Raw genomic sequence first — 15,025 nt, 5'->3', positions numbered from 1 at the left:
GTACAACTGCAGTATTATAACTTATCCACCTTTACCTCTACTCAACTTTTAAAAGAAGCATCTCACTTCAACAAATATTACACGGTCGGAGATAACCGACCGTATAATTCAATAGTGTGTTATATCAGGGTACATTCATTCAATAGTGTGTTATATCAGGGTACATTCATTCAATAGTGTGTTATATCAGGGTACATTCATTCAATAGTGTGTTATATCAGGGTACATTCATTCAATAGTGTGTTATATCAGGGTACATTCATTCAATAGTGTGTTATATCAGGGTACATTCATTCAATAGTGTGTTATATCAGGGTACATTCATTCAATAGTGTGTTATATCATGGTACATTCATTCAATAGTGTGTTATATCATGGTACATTCATTCAAGAATGTGTTATATCAGGGTACATTCATTCAATAGTGTGTTATATCAGGGTACATTCATTCAATCGTATGTTATATCAGGGTACATTCATTCAATAGTGTGTTATATCATGGTACATTCATTCAATAGTGTGTTATATCATGGTACATTCATTCAATAGTGTGTTATATCATGGTACATTCATTCAAGAATGTGTTATATCAGGGTACATTCATTCAATAGTGTGTTATATCATGGTACATTCATTCAATAGTATGTTATATCAGGGTACATTCATTAAATAGTGTGTTATATCAGGGTACATTCATTCAATAGTGTGTTATATCAGGGTACATTCATTCAATAGTATGTCATATCAGGGTACATTCATTCAATAGTGTGTTATATCAGGGTACATTCATTCAATAGTATGTTATATCAGGGTACATTCATTCAATAGTGTGTTATATCAGGGTACATTCATTCAATAGTGTGTTATATCATGGTACATTCATTCAATAGTGTGTTATATCATGGTACATTCATTCAATAATGTGTTATATCAGGGTACATTCATTCAATAGTGTGTTATATCAGGGTACATTCATTCAATAGTGTGTTATATCATGGTACATTCATTCAATAGTGTGTTATATCAGGGTACATTCATTCAATAGTGTGTTATATCAGGGTACATTCATTCAATAGTATGTTATATCAGGGTACATTCATTCAATAGTGTGTTATATCGGGGTACATTCATTCAATAGTGTGTTATATCATGGTACATTCATTCAATAGTGTGTTATATCAGGGTACATTCATTCAATAGTGTGTTATATCAGGGTACATTCATTCAATAGTGTGTTATATCAGGGTACATTCATTCTATAGTGTGTTATATCAGGGTACATTCATTCAATAGTGTGTTATATCAGGGTACATTCATTCAATAGTGTGTTATCAGGGTACATTCATTCAATAGTGTGTTATATCAGGGTACATTCATTCAATAGTGTGTTATATCAGGGTACATTCATTCAATAGTGTGTTATATCAGGGTACATTCATTCAATAGTGTGTTATATCAGGGTACATTCATTCAAAAGTGTGTTATATCAGGGTACATTCATTCAATAGTGTGTTATATCAGGGTACATTCATTCAATAGTGTGTTATATCAGGGTACATTCATTCAATAGTGTGTTATATCAGGGTACATTCATTCAATAGTGTGTTATATCAGGGTACATTCATTCAATCGTGTGTTATATCAGGTTACATTCATTCTATAGTGTGTTATATCAGGGTACATTCATTCAATAGTGTGTTATGTCAGGGTACATTCATTCTATAGTGTGTTATATCAGGGTACATTCATTCAATAGTGTGTTATATCAGGGTACATTCATTCTATAGTGTGTTATATCAGGGTACATTCATTCAATAGTGTGTTATATCAGGGTACATTCATTCAATAGTGTGTTATATCAGGGTACATTCATTCTATAGTGTGTTATATCAGGGTACATTCATTCAATAGTGTGTTATATCAGGGTACATTCATTCTATAGTGTGTTATATCAGGGTACATTCATTCAATAGTACGTTATATCAGGGTACATTCATTCAATAGTGTGTTATATCGGGGTACATTCATTCAATAGTGTGTTATATCATGGTACATTCATTCAATAGTGTGTTATATCAGGGTACATTCATTCAATAGTGTGTTATATCAGGGTACATTCATTCAATAGTGTGTTATATCAGGGTACATTCATTCTATAGTGTGTTATATCAGGGTACATTCATTCAATAGTGTGTTATCAGGGTACATTCATTCAATAGTGTGTTATATCAGGGTACATTCATTCAATAGTGTGTTATATCAGGGTACATTCATTCAATAGTGTGTTATATCAGGGTACATTCATTCAATAGTGTGTTATATCAGGGTACATTCATTCAATAGTGTGTTATATCAGGGTACATTCATTCAATAGTGTGTTATATCGGGGTACATTCATTCAATAGTGTGTTATATCAGGGTACATTCATTCAATAATGTGTTATATCAGGGTACATTCATTCAATAGTGTGTTATATCAGGGTACATTCATTCAATAGTGTGTTATATCAGGGTACATTCATTGAATAGTGTGTTATATCAGGTTACATTCATTCTATAGTGTGTTATATCAGGGTACATTCATTCAATAGTGTGTTATATCAGGGTACATTCATTCTATAGTGTGTTATATCAGGGTACATTCATTCAATAGTGTGTTATATCAGGGTACATTCATTCTATAGTGTGTTATATCAGGGTACATTCATTCACTAGTGTGTTATATCAGGGTACATTCATTCAATAGTATGTTATATCAGGGTACATTCATTCAATAGTGTGTTATATCAGGGTACATTCATTCAATAGTGTGTTATATCAGGGTACATTCATTCTATAGTGTGTTATATCAGGGTACATTCATTCAATAGTGTGTTATATCAGGGTACATTCATTCAATAGTATGTTATATCAGGGTACATTCATTCAATAGTGTGTTATATCAGGGTACATTCATTCAATAGTGTGTTATATCAGGGTACATTCATTCAATAGTGTGTTATATCAGGGTACATTCATTCATTAGTGTGTTATATCAGGGTACATTCATTCAATAGTGTGTTATATCAGGGTACATTCATTCAATAGTGTGTTATATCAGGGTACATTCATTCAATAGTGTGTTATATCAGGGTACATTCATTCATTAGTGTGTTATATCAGGGTACATTCATTCAATAGTGTGTTATATCAGGGTACATTCATTCATTAGTGTGTTATATCAGGGTACATTCATTCAATAGGTATCGCTAAGAAATTGTGCCATTGCTTGCATTAGGTTTCTATGTAGAATATGTTCTTTCTGTTTGGAATGCAGGTGATTACAGGTGGTTGGTGTGCAGTTAACCACAGCAATATAAAAAGCCACAATATAGACGAACATAAGAGGCATAATATAGCATAGCAGGTGTTAGGGTTAGGGTTAGGGTTGTTAGGGTTAGGGTTGTTAGGGTTAGTTGTTAGGGTTGTTAGGGTTAGGGTTAGTTGTTAGGGTTATGGTTGGGGTTGTTAGGGTTAGGGTTAGGGTTGTTAGGGTTAGGGTTAGTTGTTAGGGTTATGGTTAGGGTTGTTAGGGTTAGGGTTAGGGTTAGTTGTTAGGGTTATGGTTAGGGTTGTTAGGGTTAGGGTTAGGGTTGTTAGGGTTAGGGTTAGTTGTTAGGGTTATGGTTGGGGTTGTTAGGGTTAGGGTTGTTAGGGTTAGGGTTAGTTGTTAGGGTTATGGTTAGGGTTGTTAGGGTTAGGGTTGTTAGGGTTAGGGTTAGTTGTTAGGGTTATGGTTAGGGTTGTTAGGGTTAGGGTTGTTAGGGTTAGGGTTAGTTGTTCGCTAATAGCTTCCCACTACGGCCTGCTTAAAAAGCTGAAATAGAATTACATGTAGGCTGACCATAAAACCAAAAGGCTCGTTCTTTATCGTGCAGGGAAGTAGACCTCTACTACTACTGCCCAGTAGTAGACCATTCCTCATACGAGGCAAATGGACCTCATTTTGGAAAAAATCCCCCAAAAAAAGAAAATACCTTAAAAACTGGAGATCAGGAATACAACCAAGGTTGCATTTGAAGTCAACAAACACATAAAAGACAAAAAAGTGCAAAAGATGAGACAGGGTAACCGTGTAGGAGGGGTTTCGGAATTTTAGAAAACATGCCCCCCTGAAAAGATTACATCGTAATAATTCAACAATAAACCATCCCACCAAATGATGATGCCATAGAACTTGCTCTATCCCAAGTTTGAACTGTTGGTAAAACGCCCTGGTAGCTCTCTTTGTGGTGACTTCAATCATAGGCACCAACAGGTCTATGCATTATACAGCGGTCCATATGGTACATTTTGAAAAAATCAGCGAATTCATCGTCAAGGCTTAAGATCCTGACAACTTGCCTTCCTTTTAATAAACCAATACTGGCTGCTTTGAATTAATTTCAATACCTTGCAATTAATTAATAAACGCATTATGCATTCTGCTCATCTCCACTCATTCATTCCTCTTTTCTCCCACCTGTGGAACCTATGTTCGAGCTATGTTTCCCACCTACGTTCCAGCTATGTTCTCCCACCTATGTTCCAGCGATGTTCTCCCACCTATGTTAGAGCTATGTTCTCCCACCTATGTTATCCCACCTATGTTTGAGCTATGTTCTCCCACCTATGTTCGAGCTATGTTCTCCTACCTATGTTCCAGCTATGTTCTCTGACCTATGTTCCAGCTATGTTCTCCCACCTATGTTCCAGCTATGTTCTCCCACCAATGTTCGAGCTATGTTCTCCCACCTATGTTGCAGTTATGTTCTCTCACCTTTGTTCGAGCTATGTTCTCTGACCTATGTTCGAGCTATGTTCTCCCACCTTTGTTCGAGCTATGTTCTCTGACCTATGTTCCAGCTATGTTCTCTGACCTATGTTTGAGCTATGTTCTCCCACCTATGTTCGAGCTATGTTCTCCCACTTATGTTCCAGCTATGTTCTCCCACCTATGTTCCAGCTATGTTCTCCTACCTATGTTCGAGCTATGTTCTCCCACCTATGTTCCAGCTATGTTCTCCCACCTTTGTTCGAGCTATGTTCTCTGACCTATGTTCCAGCTATGTTCTCCCACCCTTGTTCGAGCTATGTTCTCCGACCTATGTTCCAGCTATGTTCTCCCACCTTTGTTCGAGCTTTCTCCGACCTATGTTCCAGCTATGTTCTCCGACCTATGTTCCAGCTATGTTCTCCCACCTTTGTTCCAGCTCCACAAGCCTCGGCTGTGTACAGAAAAAAAATCCAACAATCATTATGCCAACAACGATTGCAATGTCTTCTTTGACATCACTAAAACATTATAGTTTAGGAAGAATAAAAAAAAAAAAGTTTTGGAAGAAAGAGGCAAAAACAGTTTAAGCAGTATATATAAATTATATGTAGACCAACACACCACTAACAACAACAACAACAGTCACCACCACCACCACAGTCTTACGACCATATTTTTCAGAGGATTGGTGAATGATGATGGCATTCCTCCATACGGATGAATCCATTGCGTCAGTTTCATGCAAATCTAAACATTCCATATCTTCTTTGACATTTTCAATCCATGACCTATTAGGATGTCCTCTTGGCCAGATATCTTCTGTCTACTACACGCTTTATTACTCTTTGTTTGGCCTTCGCTGCTCACGGCAACAGCACCCCAGTCTTCTCTTCAAAAAATATTCTTTGCTAGTAATGATTTTAAATCTCGTCTTCATTTCTGAAATCGCTATTGTTTCTTTCAGAGACAATCCATTCATCCATCGTATAATTCCTTTCTGTGTTCTTTCCATTATTTTTACACATTTGACCCGCATTGCCCATGTTTCACTTTCATACATCAATATCGCTCTGATACAGGCTTTATAACTCGAGCTTTACAGGTAATGGAACGTTTCCGTGCTTCGCGATACCACATAGTTGTCTCTACCTATTCCGGGCTGACTTTATTCTTGATCCCTATCATATCTCCCAGGTAACAAACTGTTGACCTTTTCTAAATTGAATTATTTTACAGACGAAAATCCCAGCTTTTGTTTCTAAATTTCCAGTGGTACCAGCACATCTTTAGTGACACCATCTGTAACACGGCCTACATTGAACCGAGTTCCTTCCACTTCCTTTTCCGCATATTGAACAAGACCATTATATGTTTTCTTTCGTTTCTACTTGTTCGCCACTTACCATAAACCTTCACTTTATTAATGTTGATGTGTGAACCTTTCTTCTCGATTGCACTTTTCTATTTATGAATCATCACTTTTGTTTCTTTTTCACTTTCAGCATTCATTCAACTCTTAAGTCGTCAGGGTACAATAACTCACATGGGAATTGCAACCTATAATTTTTCGGCAAATCTTCCATCTCCAACTGTAAACAGTATATAACTTAAAACTTATCTCTTGCGCAATCCTACCTTGACTTCAAGCATTTTAGTGCATCCCAAGTTGGCCTTTACCATATTTCCTGTTTTTACCCTGAGCTCACGAAGCAAAAAGCAGGTTTAGACATTTTCTTGCGTATGTACGTGTGCCGTGTCTGCACTTTTAAAATTCATTTTCCCAGCAACCGTTGGTCCGATTGATACGAAATTTTACCATAGGAGTGCCTGTAGAATTTTTTTTTATTCATAATTATGACGTCATAGGTCAGGTAGTATGTACACCATCTTGGAAAAACGTTACACAAATATATCTCTGAAACCGCTCAATGGAAAAAATTGAAACAAGGCTCATTGTCAAGTATTCCCTATGTGGAATAAGCTATGTTAATGATGATGCCATCGGTGCCTTAATTATGACGTCATAATTCGACAGGGACAACGCTTAGTCTGACCAGTTTGAAATTTCTTGAGCGTGATCTGCACAGCAATTATATTAGAGAATAAAAATGTATGATGTCATCGCTCACGTCGTCTGGCAGCAATATTGGATAAACGAAAAAACCCCCTTCAAAACCGGAATATTTGGCTCGCACTAAGTTGACTGCGCAGGGTAAGTATTCTATGAATACCATCTAGTTTTTTTTCTACATTCCCATTTCTTCAGGTACGAGCTACCTTCTGAGAACCCAATCACCAACAGCTCTTGGTGCTTGATCATACGCTTTCTCTAGGTCAATGAAAACATGATCGTTTCCTTTTCTTTGCCAATATTTCTCTTGGCATTGCCTCCAAATAAAAATAGCTTCTGTTTTTGATTTTCCTGGCATAAAACCAAACTGGCATTGTTGACTGTATTTACAACTTTTAGTCTTCTTTCAACCACCTATTCAAAAACCTTCAATGCACTGCTCAATTAGTTTAACTCCTCTAAGATAACCATATAATAAAGGGTCTCCCTTCATCTTGAACGAGAGCACAATTAGTGTAAACGAGCGCACAAATTTATTGCTATTTACCCAATTTAAAGGGATCACTCTATCCCAGGCATTTCTACACAACGTCATCCACTTGATTCCTACATCTCCAGCCACCTCTACCATTTAGACTATAAACCCAGTTGGATCCACTGCCGTTCCTTTATTTAAATGTTGAATAGCTGATTCAACTTCTTCACATATCTCTTATTCCAGAACTTCAACTTCATTACAATCCAGGTCCTTCTCCCATTTGTTTTCTTTATTCAACGGCTTTTCAAAGTTGACTTCTACCACATCTCTTCTGTCATTTACCATCTATACCTGGCCATTTTGAAAATTTTATTCTTGCCTTCTGGTCTGCTTAAACCTTCTCCCCATTTTTCATACACTTTGTTCTTTGCTATCACTATTTCCTTTTTCAGACGTTTATAGTCTTCTTTATCGTGAGGATTTTTATTTGCCACTTTTTGTAAGCTTCTTCCTCCCGTTTGTGCACTTCTTGGACTCTAATATCCCACCATCATGTTTGTCGTTCCTTTTAAAAACTGCTTGTCGTTATTCCACTGTAAATATTACCGGCTGTCTTCATACAAACAGTTCTCATTTGAATCCACATCCCATCTACATCTTTCAAAACTAAACCTCATCTGATTTTTCAGATGCTCTTAAAATATTTCTCTTGCTTTTGCATCATTAAGCTTCCAAACTTTTACATGCATGAATTTGTTTGAGGCCTTTGCTTTTCTTTTCATTTGCAATATAAAAATCTCCAACTACCGATCAATGCGGAGTCAAATATACACCACTCGCACAATTTCATAAATCATTTAAACAAAGGGGTATGTACAAGGGACGGTACGGAAGTAATTCTTATTTTATTTCTTTTTCTTGTATGCCCAATAGGAAGGCAACAAAATTCCGGAAAAAAAACCCCAATTCTTGATCTTCTGTTCTAAGTGATACTGCGATTGGTCACGTGATAACAACACGATCAGTCTTAGACATGAAAAAGCAAATGGTCATGATGACATGTCTCAATTGACTTGAACAAGGATGAGGCTGAACTAGCTCCTGTTCTTATTACCTGGCTGTTTAAACTTTCAGACTCAACATGTATCTTTTCCACACCCTGTAAGCATGGACATATAGTCCTTTGTGCCTTAAAATGTGGTCAAACGAATCCATCGAACAACAGCCCCATTGCCTCAACTTCTCGTCACCAAGGGATCTTGTCAAAATGTTGTCACCAAGCAGCTCCTGCCTTTCCTTGAAACTCCAACTTTATTTTGAGATCATCAATATGGATTCTGAAAAACTAGATCTACTGATGATCTACACCCTTATGTCATTAACATATGATCTGCTCTCAAGTTATCCAGAAAGAGTGTCATGTTTCATTAAATTCTGACACAAAGGCCTCCTTCATAGAGTCTAGCACAAAGGGCTCATTCATAAACGACACCAATATGGCATTCCTTCTTTTTATATTACATAGCTGAAAAGCTGAAATAGGCACTCCATTTTGCTTCTAAGAGTTTCTATATTGGTGATGGAGTACACAGGGCTCTTATCTCACACATATTGTTACTGCTACACACCGCATTCACTAATAAGCTGATGACTCAACTCTCCACACCTGTCAACTTCCAAACTCAGTATTCAACAACCCCAAGTCCTCAATAGCATCTAATGGGTGTGTTTCTGCAACTTATCCGCTTCTGTCATAAAGTGTGCTGAATACATGACCAATCTCTCTGAAATCTCCTGAGATCTTAAGTATCATATTCGCCTTTGAGCTGTCTTGCCTGAATTTCATTATTCTCACACTGGCAGGGACCCGCAGAACGTCCGCGCAATGTGTAGAAATTGACCTAAAGTCCTCACCCCCCCCCCCCTCCACCCAAAGCCTCAACCTCCCCCCTCCTAATCCTTGCTCCTCCCCTCTGCCAACTCCAAGCCCTCAGCCTCCGCCTCCCAGCTCAAAGTCCTCTCCCTCCCTATCTCAACACTAAAGCATCAATTCCCTCCCTACTCAAAGCCTTCAAATCCCCCCCCCCCCACCCCCTGCTGAAACCTCAACCTCCCCCTCCCAACTTTGTCCCATCTTCGCTCTCCCCTCCCCCACCAACCCTGAGTCATCACCGTCCAGACCATAAGGCGTCAATCCCCTCCCCTCTTAAAGCCTTCGAACCCCCTTTCCACAACCATCCACCACAAGTCCTCAACTCCCACCGAAGGTCCACAACATCCCAAATCTGCCCCATCTTTGCTCTCCCCCCTCCCAGCCCCAACACTGTCCTCCACTCCAAGCGCTCATAAAAGCAAACTGTCATTCCCACATCAAAATATTTAACGCTTTCCCCTCCCCATCATCGACTTCACAGAAAGCGTAATTGAAACAGCTCCTACATGCCATGTGCCATCATGGTCACCTGTCCAGCTCACAATCCTGCAAGCCATGCAGAAAAGATATGTGACTGTGTGCAGGTTAATTGTGCCAATAAACGACCTGAACCAATTATCTTCTTCCTAATGTATATATACACACATCATTAAAAGTAAATAATGTCCTCAGACAATGACCTTTGTAATGACATGGGTCCTGCCTGACCCCAGCCTGACAGAATGCCACATAGTTATTTGGGCAGTGTATAAGGCAACAGAACTCTGCCTCGATAGCTGACGCCTATCTTCACAAGGCCCGTGACACCTATCTGCATCCTTTCTTGAAACTCACTTTGGTCGTTTTACACCGAGGGGGTAAATTACAGGGACGGCATGATGGTTGTGAATATGACACCTCCGAAGATGCCTTTGGCTTCGAATAACAGTAAGTACCAACAAAGCAACCATACGAATTTGTCAGGTTGAAATTGTGGGTGGCGTCAGGCAAACTGTCAAACCGATGGATGGAAAGGAATGTTACCCACAGACAGACGGACAAACAAGCGAATAATTATATAGATGGTTCTCATATCCTTAATTATTTATAAATTCCAAATGTGCCTTTGATTTGAAGACGGACAGCTAAGAACTTCATGGACATCATTTTGTTGGCTTCTTCAACATATGAAAGAAAAAAAGGAGATTAAAATGTTGTTTAAGCTATATTTATGGGTCGAACTATAATACTTTATCATGTAAATAGTGTTCAGTGATGTCAAGGTGCACGTTTCTTGTGGTAATGTATGTGATATGGGATTTTGGATATCATATTTTCTGGAAATTGATGTTTATGCATGAAAATGTACATGGTAGCCTTGTCACCCATGGCAGGAAACACTTATGTTTTCATGAGAATCTACATGGTAGCCTTGTCACCCATGGCAGGAAACACTTATGTTTTCATGAGAATGTACATGGTAGCCTTGTCTTTTAAACATGAGAATGTCCTTTTAAACATGAGAATGTCCTTTTAAACATGAGAATGTCCTTTTAAACATGAGAATGTCCTTTTAAACATGAGAATGTCCTTTTAAACATGAGAATGTCCTTTTAAACATGAGAATGTCCTTTAAAACAGGAGAATGTCCTTTTAAACATGAGAATGTCCTTTTAAACATGAGAATGTCCTTTTAAACACGAGAATGTCCTTTTAAACATGAGAATGTCCTTTTAAACATGAGAATGTCCTTTTAAACATGAGAATGTCCTTTTAAACATGAGAATGTCCTTTTAAACACGAGAATGTCCTTTTAAACATGAGAATGTCCTTTTAAACACGAGAATGTCCTTTTAAACACGAGAATGTCCTTTTAAACATGAGAATGTCCTTTTAAACATGAGAATGTCCTTTTAAACACGAGAATGTCCTTTTAAACACGAGAATGTCCTTTTAAACATGAGAATGTCCTTTTAAACATGAGAATGTCCTTTTAAACATGAGAATGTCCTTTTAAACATGAGAATGTCCTTTTAAACATGAGAATGTCCTTTTAAACAGGAGAATGTCCTTTAAACATGAGAATGTCCTTTTAAACATGAGAATGTCCTTTTAAACATGAGAATGTCCTTTTAAACATGAGAATGTCCTTTTAAACATGAGAATGTCCTTTTAAACATGAGAATGTCCTTTTAAACATGAGAATGTCCTTTTAAACATGAGAATGTCCTTTTAAACATGAGAATGTCCTTTTAAACATGAGAATGTCCTTTTAAACATGAGAATGTCCTTTTAAACATGAGAATGTCCTTTTAAACACGAGAATGTCCTTTTAAACAAAAAATGTACATTTTTTTAAACATGAGAATGTCCTTTTAAACATGAGAATGTCCTTTTAAACATGAGAATGTCCTTTTAAACATGAGAATGTCCTTTTAAACATGAGAATGTCCTTTAAACATGAGAATGTCCTTTTAAACATGAGAATGTCCTTTTAAACATGAGAATGTCCTTTTAAACATGAGAATGCCCTTTTAAACACGAGAATGTCCTTTTAAACAAAAAATGTACATTTTTTTAAACATGAGAATGTCCTTTTAAACATGAGAATGTCCTTTTAAACACGAGAATGTCCTTTTAAACATGAGAATGTCCTTTTAAACACGAGAATGTCCTTTTAAACATGAGAATGTCCTTTTAAACATGAGAATGTCCTTTTAAACATGAGAATGTCCTTTTAAACATGAGAATGTCCTTTTAAACATGAGAATGTCCTTTTAAACATGAGAATGTCCTTTTAAACATGAGAATGTCCTTTTAAACATGAGAATGTCCTTTTAAACACGAGAATGTCCTTTTAAACAGGAGAATGTCCTTTTAAACACGAGAATGTCCTTTTAAACACGAGAATGTCCTTTTAAACATGAGAATGTCCTTTTAAACATGAGAATGTCCTTTTAAACATGAGAATGTCCTTTTAAACAGGAGAATGTCCTTTTAAACAGGAGAATGTCCTTTTAAACACGAGAATGTCCTTTTAAACAGGAGAATGTCCTTTTAAACACGAGAATGTCCTTTTAAACACGAGAATGTCCTTTTAAACATGAGAATGTCCTTTTAAACATGAGAATGTCCTTTTAAACATGAGAATGTCCTTTTAAACATGAGAATGTCCTTTTAAACATGAGAATGTCCTTTTAAACATGAGAATGTCCTTTTAAACATGAGAATGTCCTTTTAAACATGAGAATGTCCTTTTAAACATGAGAATGTCCTTTTAAACATGAGAATGTCCTTTTAAACATGAGAATGTCCTTTTAAACATGAGAATGTCCTTTTAAACATGAGAATGTCCTTTTAAACACGAGAATGTCCTTTTAAACACGAGAATGTCCTTTTAAACATGAGAATGTCCTTTTAAACATGAGAATGTCCTTTTAAACATGAGAATGTCCTTTTAAACATGAGAATGTCCTTTTAAACATGAGAATGTCCTTTTAAACATGAGAATGTCCTTTTAAACATGAGAATGTCCTTTTAAACATGAGAATGTCCTTTTAAACATGAGAATGTCCTTTTAAACATGAGAATGTCCTTTTAAACATGAGAATGTCCTTTTAAACACGAGAATGTCCTTTTAAACAAAAAATGTACATTTTTTTAAACATGAGAATGTACACTTGTCCTTTTAAACATGAGAATGTACACTTGTCCTTTTAAACATGAGAATGTACACTTGTCCTTTTAAACATGAGAATGTACACTTGTCCTTTTAAACATGAGAATGTACATGGTAGCCTTGTCACCCATGACAGGAAACACATGTTCATGTTTTGTATGTCTCTTGTCCATTATGGTCATAAAAATGGGATGTCTTGAAAATAGGAATATTATATTAAAACATCTGTCATTAAAATAGATATCAATGTAATAATTCTCAAAAGGGTAGAAAAGGATGTAAGGACAAGTGTGGGGTGAGGGGGGGGGGGGAGGGGGTGGGAGGGGGTGTAAACAAGACAATACTTTGGTATCTAGCTCCCTCCCCTCCCCACTAATTTTCTACCCTGTCCTCCCTTCTCCCCTTCCCCATTTTTTTTTCCCTGGATCTGCCTCTGCTATCAAATAACGGTATCTTGTGAGGTGCTATTTCATTACATTGTATCCTTCTCACGTACCGTAGAAGGTAAGGTAACCAAAAATAGCCGTAAGAAGGTACATAAAGAACATGGCGAACACGGACAAGTTGGCTACGGCCTGCATCCTTCCTTTCGTAGGTCTGTAAAATTAAAGGGTGAGGAGTGAGGAAGAGACAGAGTAGGAGGCAGCAATACACGGTGATGCATGAAGTGGATGTCTATCAAAAATGAGTGCAGCATCAACCAGATGAAGCAAGGTGTAGTCGTGTGCCAGAGAGAGAGAGAGAGAGAGGGGCGGAGAGAGAGAGAGAGGGGGAGAGAGAGAGAGAGGTGTTTGTTTACTTGGTTAACTCTGTGTAGATAGGTAGCACTTCCGGGTGGCAAACAAAAGCGAAGGCAAGGATGGGTATGGTGTATGCTGTCTGCAAGACAGGAAAAAAAATGTCAGGCCTAGACAATACAATACTTGGCAAAGGCCATAAAATCCTTTTGTTGACAAATGGTGTTAAATTGACCAACAATAATTTTGTGGTTGAAGGAGATTTTCTACGTGGTTAAGTGCTTACCTTTGTGCTGACAGTGATATAATGAGGAGAGCAGATGTCCTCGTGACTGCTGTTATTGGTGTGCAAAGGTGAGATGGAGGGAATCTTGGTAGAGAGACTGGTAACATTCATATCGTAGTGATAGCCATTTGAGTCACTGCATGATATTTGAAATTTCTTGTAGATCACCTACAGCACAATTCAAGATGGACAAATAATGAAAAGCAAGGTTAGCAGAAAAAAAATTACTTTCATTGGGACAAAATAAATACAGCATATTATTATTGGTGCTCGATTGTTATTAACACGTGCTGCAAAATGACAAATATAATGGTGGAATGAATTACATTGCGTTGGTTGAAAAGGACGAGACAATATACAAGATCCAGAGCTAAGGGTGTAGCTAAAAGGTCTTGAATTATTTAAATTTCGCGGTTACAAGATTTTTCTACTTGGGAGTCTTGAAAGGGATAGAATTGATCGGAGATGTGACAAATAGGCTGATTTTTGATGTTGCAAGTAATAAATAACAAGAAAGAGCAATCAGGGATTGAAGACACTCGCCAAGACGTGTTTGTGTGGTGTATTTTGTGTGGTATTTATTAGCTGCTGTGTTTGTGTGGTTCATTGACGACGCATATTTATGTTCAATTCAATATGGCTGCCGAACCACATGACCAATGACGTCATCAATTTAATTCTCCCATACAATTTTTGTGTACATCAAATCATGTTCAAGAAATTTCAAACTGATCGGATCAAGTGTTCTACTTGTCTAATTATGACGTCATAAAGAAGGCACACCGATGACATCTTCATGAATACATATTGTTCCCCAGGGAGAGTACTTGACAAAGAGCCATGTTTCAACTTTTTCCAGGGAGCGGTTTCGCAGATATAGAGGTGCAAAGTTTTTCGGTTTTTCCAAGATGACGCCCATACCACGTGACCTATAACGTTACAATTATCATTAAAAATTCCACAGGAGGAGGTGTTAGGTTAGGTCTTGTTAGGGTCATAGGTCACGTGGTCTTGCAGCATCAAAGCATCAAATATTGCATCAAAGAAAAAAGAACTTTAAAAAAAAA

General features: G+C 37.3%; 1 protein-coding gene across 2 annotated transcripts in view; it reads right to left on the bottom strand.

Annotated features, from left to right (window-relative positions):
* Nucleotides 1-15,025, bottom strand: part of LOC137424800 (sodium-coupled neutral amino acid transporter 3) — a 141,657-nt gene that overhangs the window by 15,360 nt on the left and 111,272 nt on the right. For both annotated transcript variants that reach the window (XM_068112644.2, XM_078775964.1), the window contains exons 10-12: nucleotides 13,959-14,126; nucleotides 13,735-13,814; nucleotides 13,432-13,532 (exon numbers count right to left, since the gene is read on the bottom strand). In XM_068112644.2, coding sequence (XP_067968745.1) covers nucleotides 13,432-13,532; nucleotides 13,735-13,814; nucleotides 13,959-14,126 — 349 coding nt within the window. The remainder of the gene's footprint in view (nucleotides 1-13,431; nucleotides 13,533-13,734; nucleotides 13,815-13,958; nucleotides 14,127-15,025) is intronic.

This window comes from Myxine glutinosa, chromosome 4 (genome assembly GCF_964187855.1).
Source record: "Myxine glutinosa chromosome 4, kmMyxGlut1.1, whole genome shotgun sequence".
Lineage (NCBI taxonomy): Eukaryota > Metazoa > Chordata > Myxini > Myxiniformes > Myxinidae > Myxine > Myxine glutinosa.
This window is presented reverse-complemented; position numbering and strand designations above follow the sequence as displayed.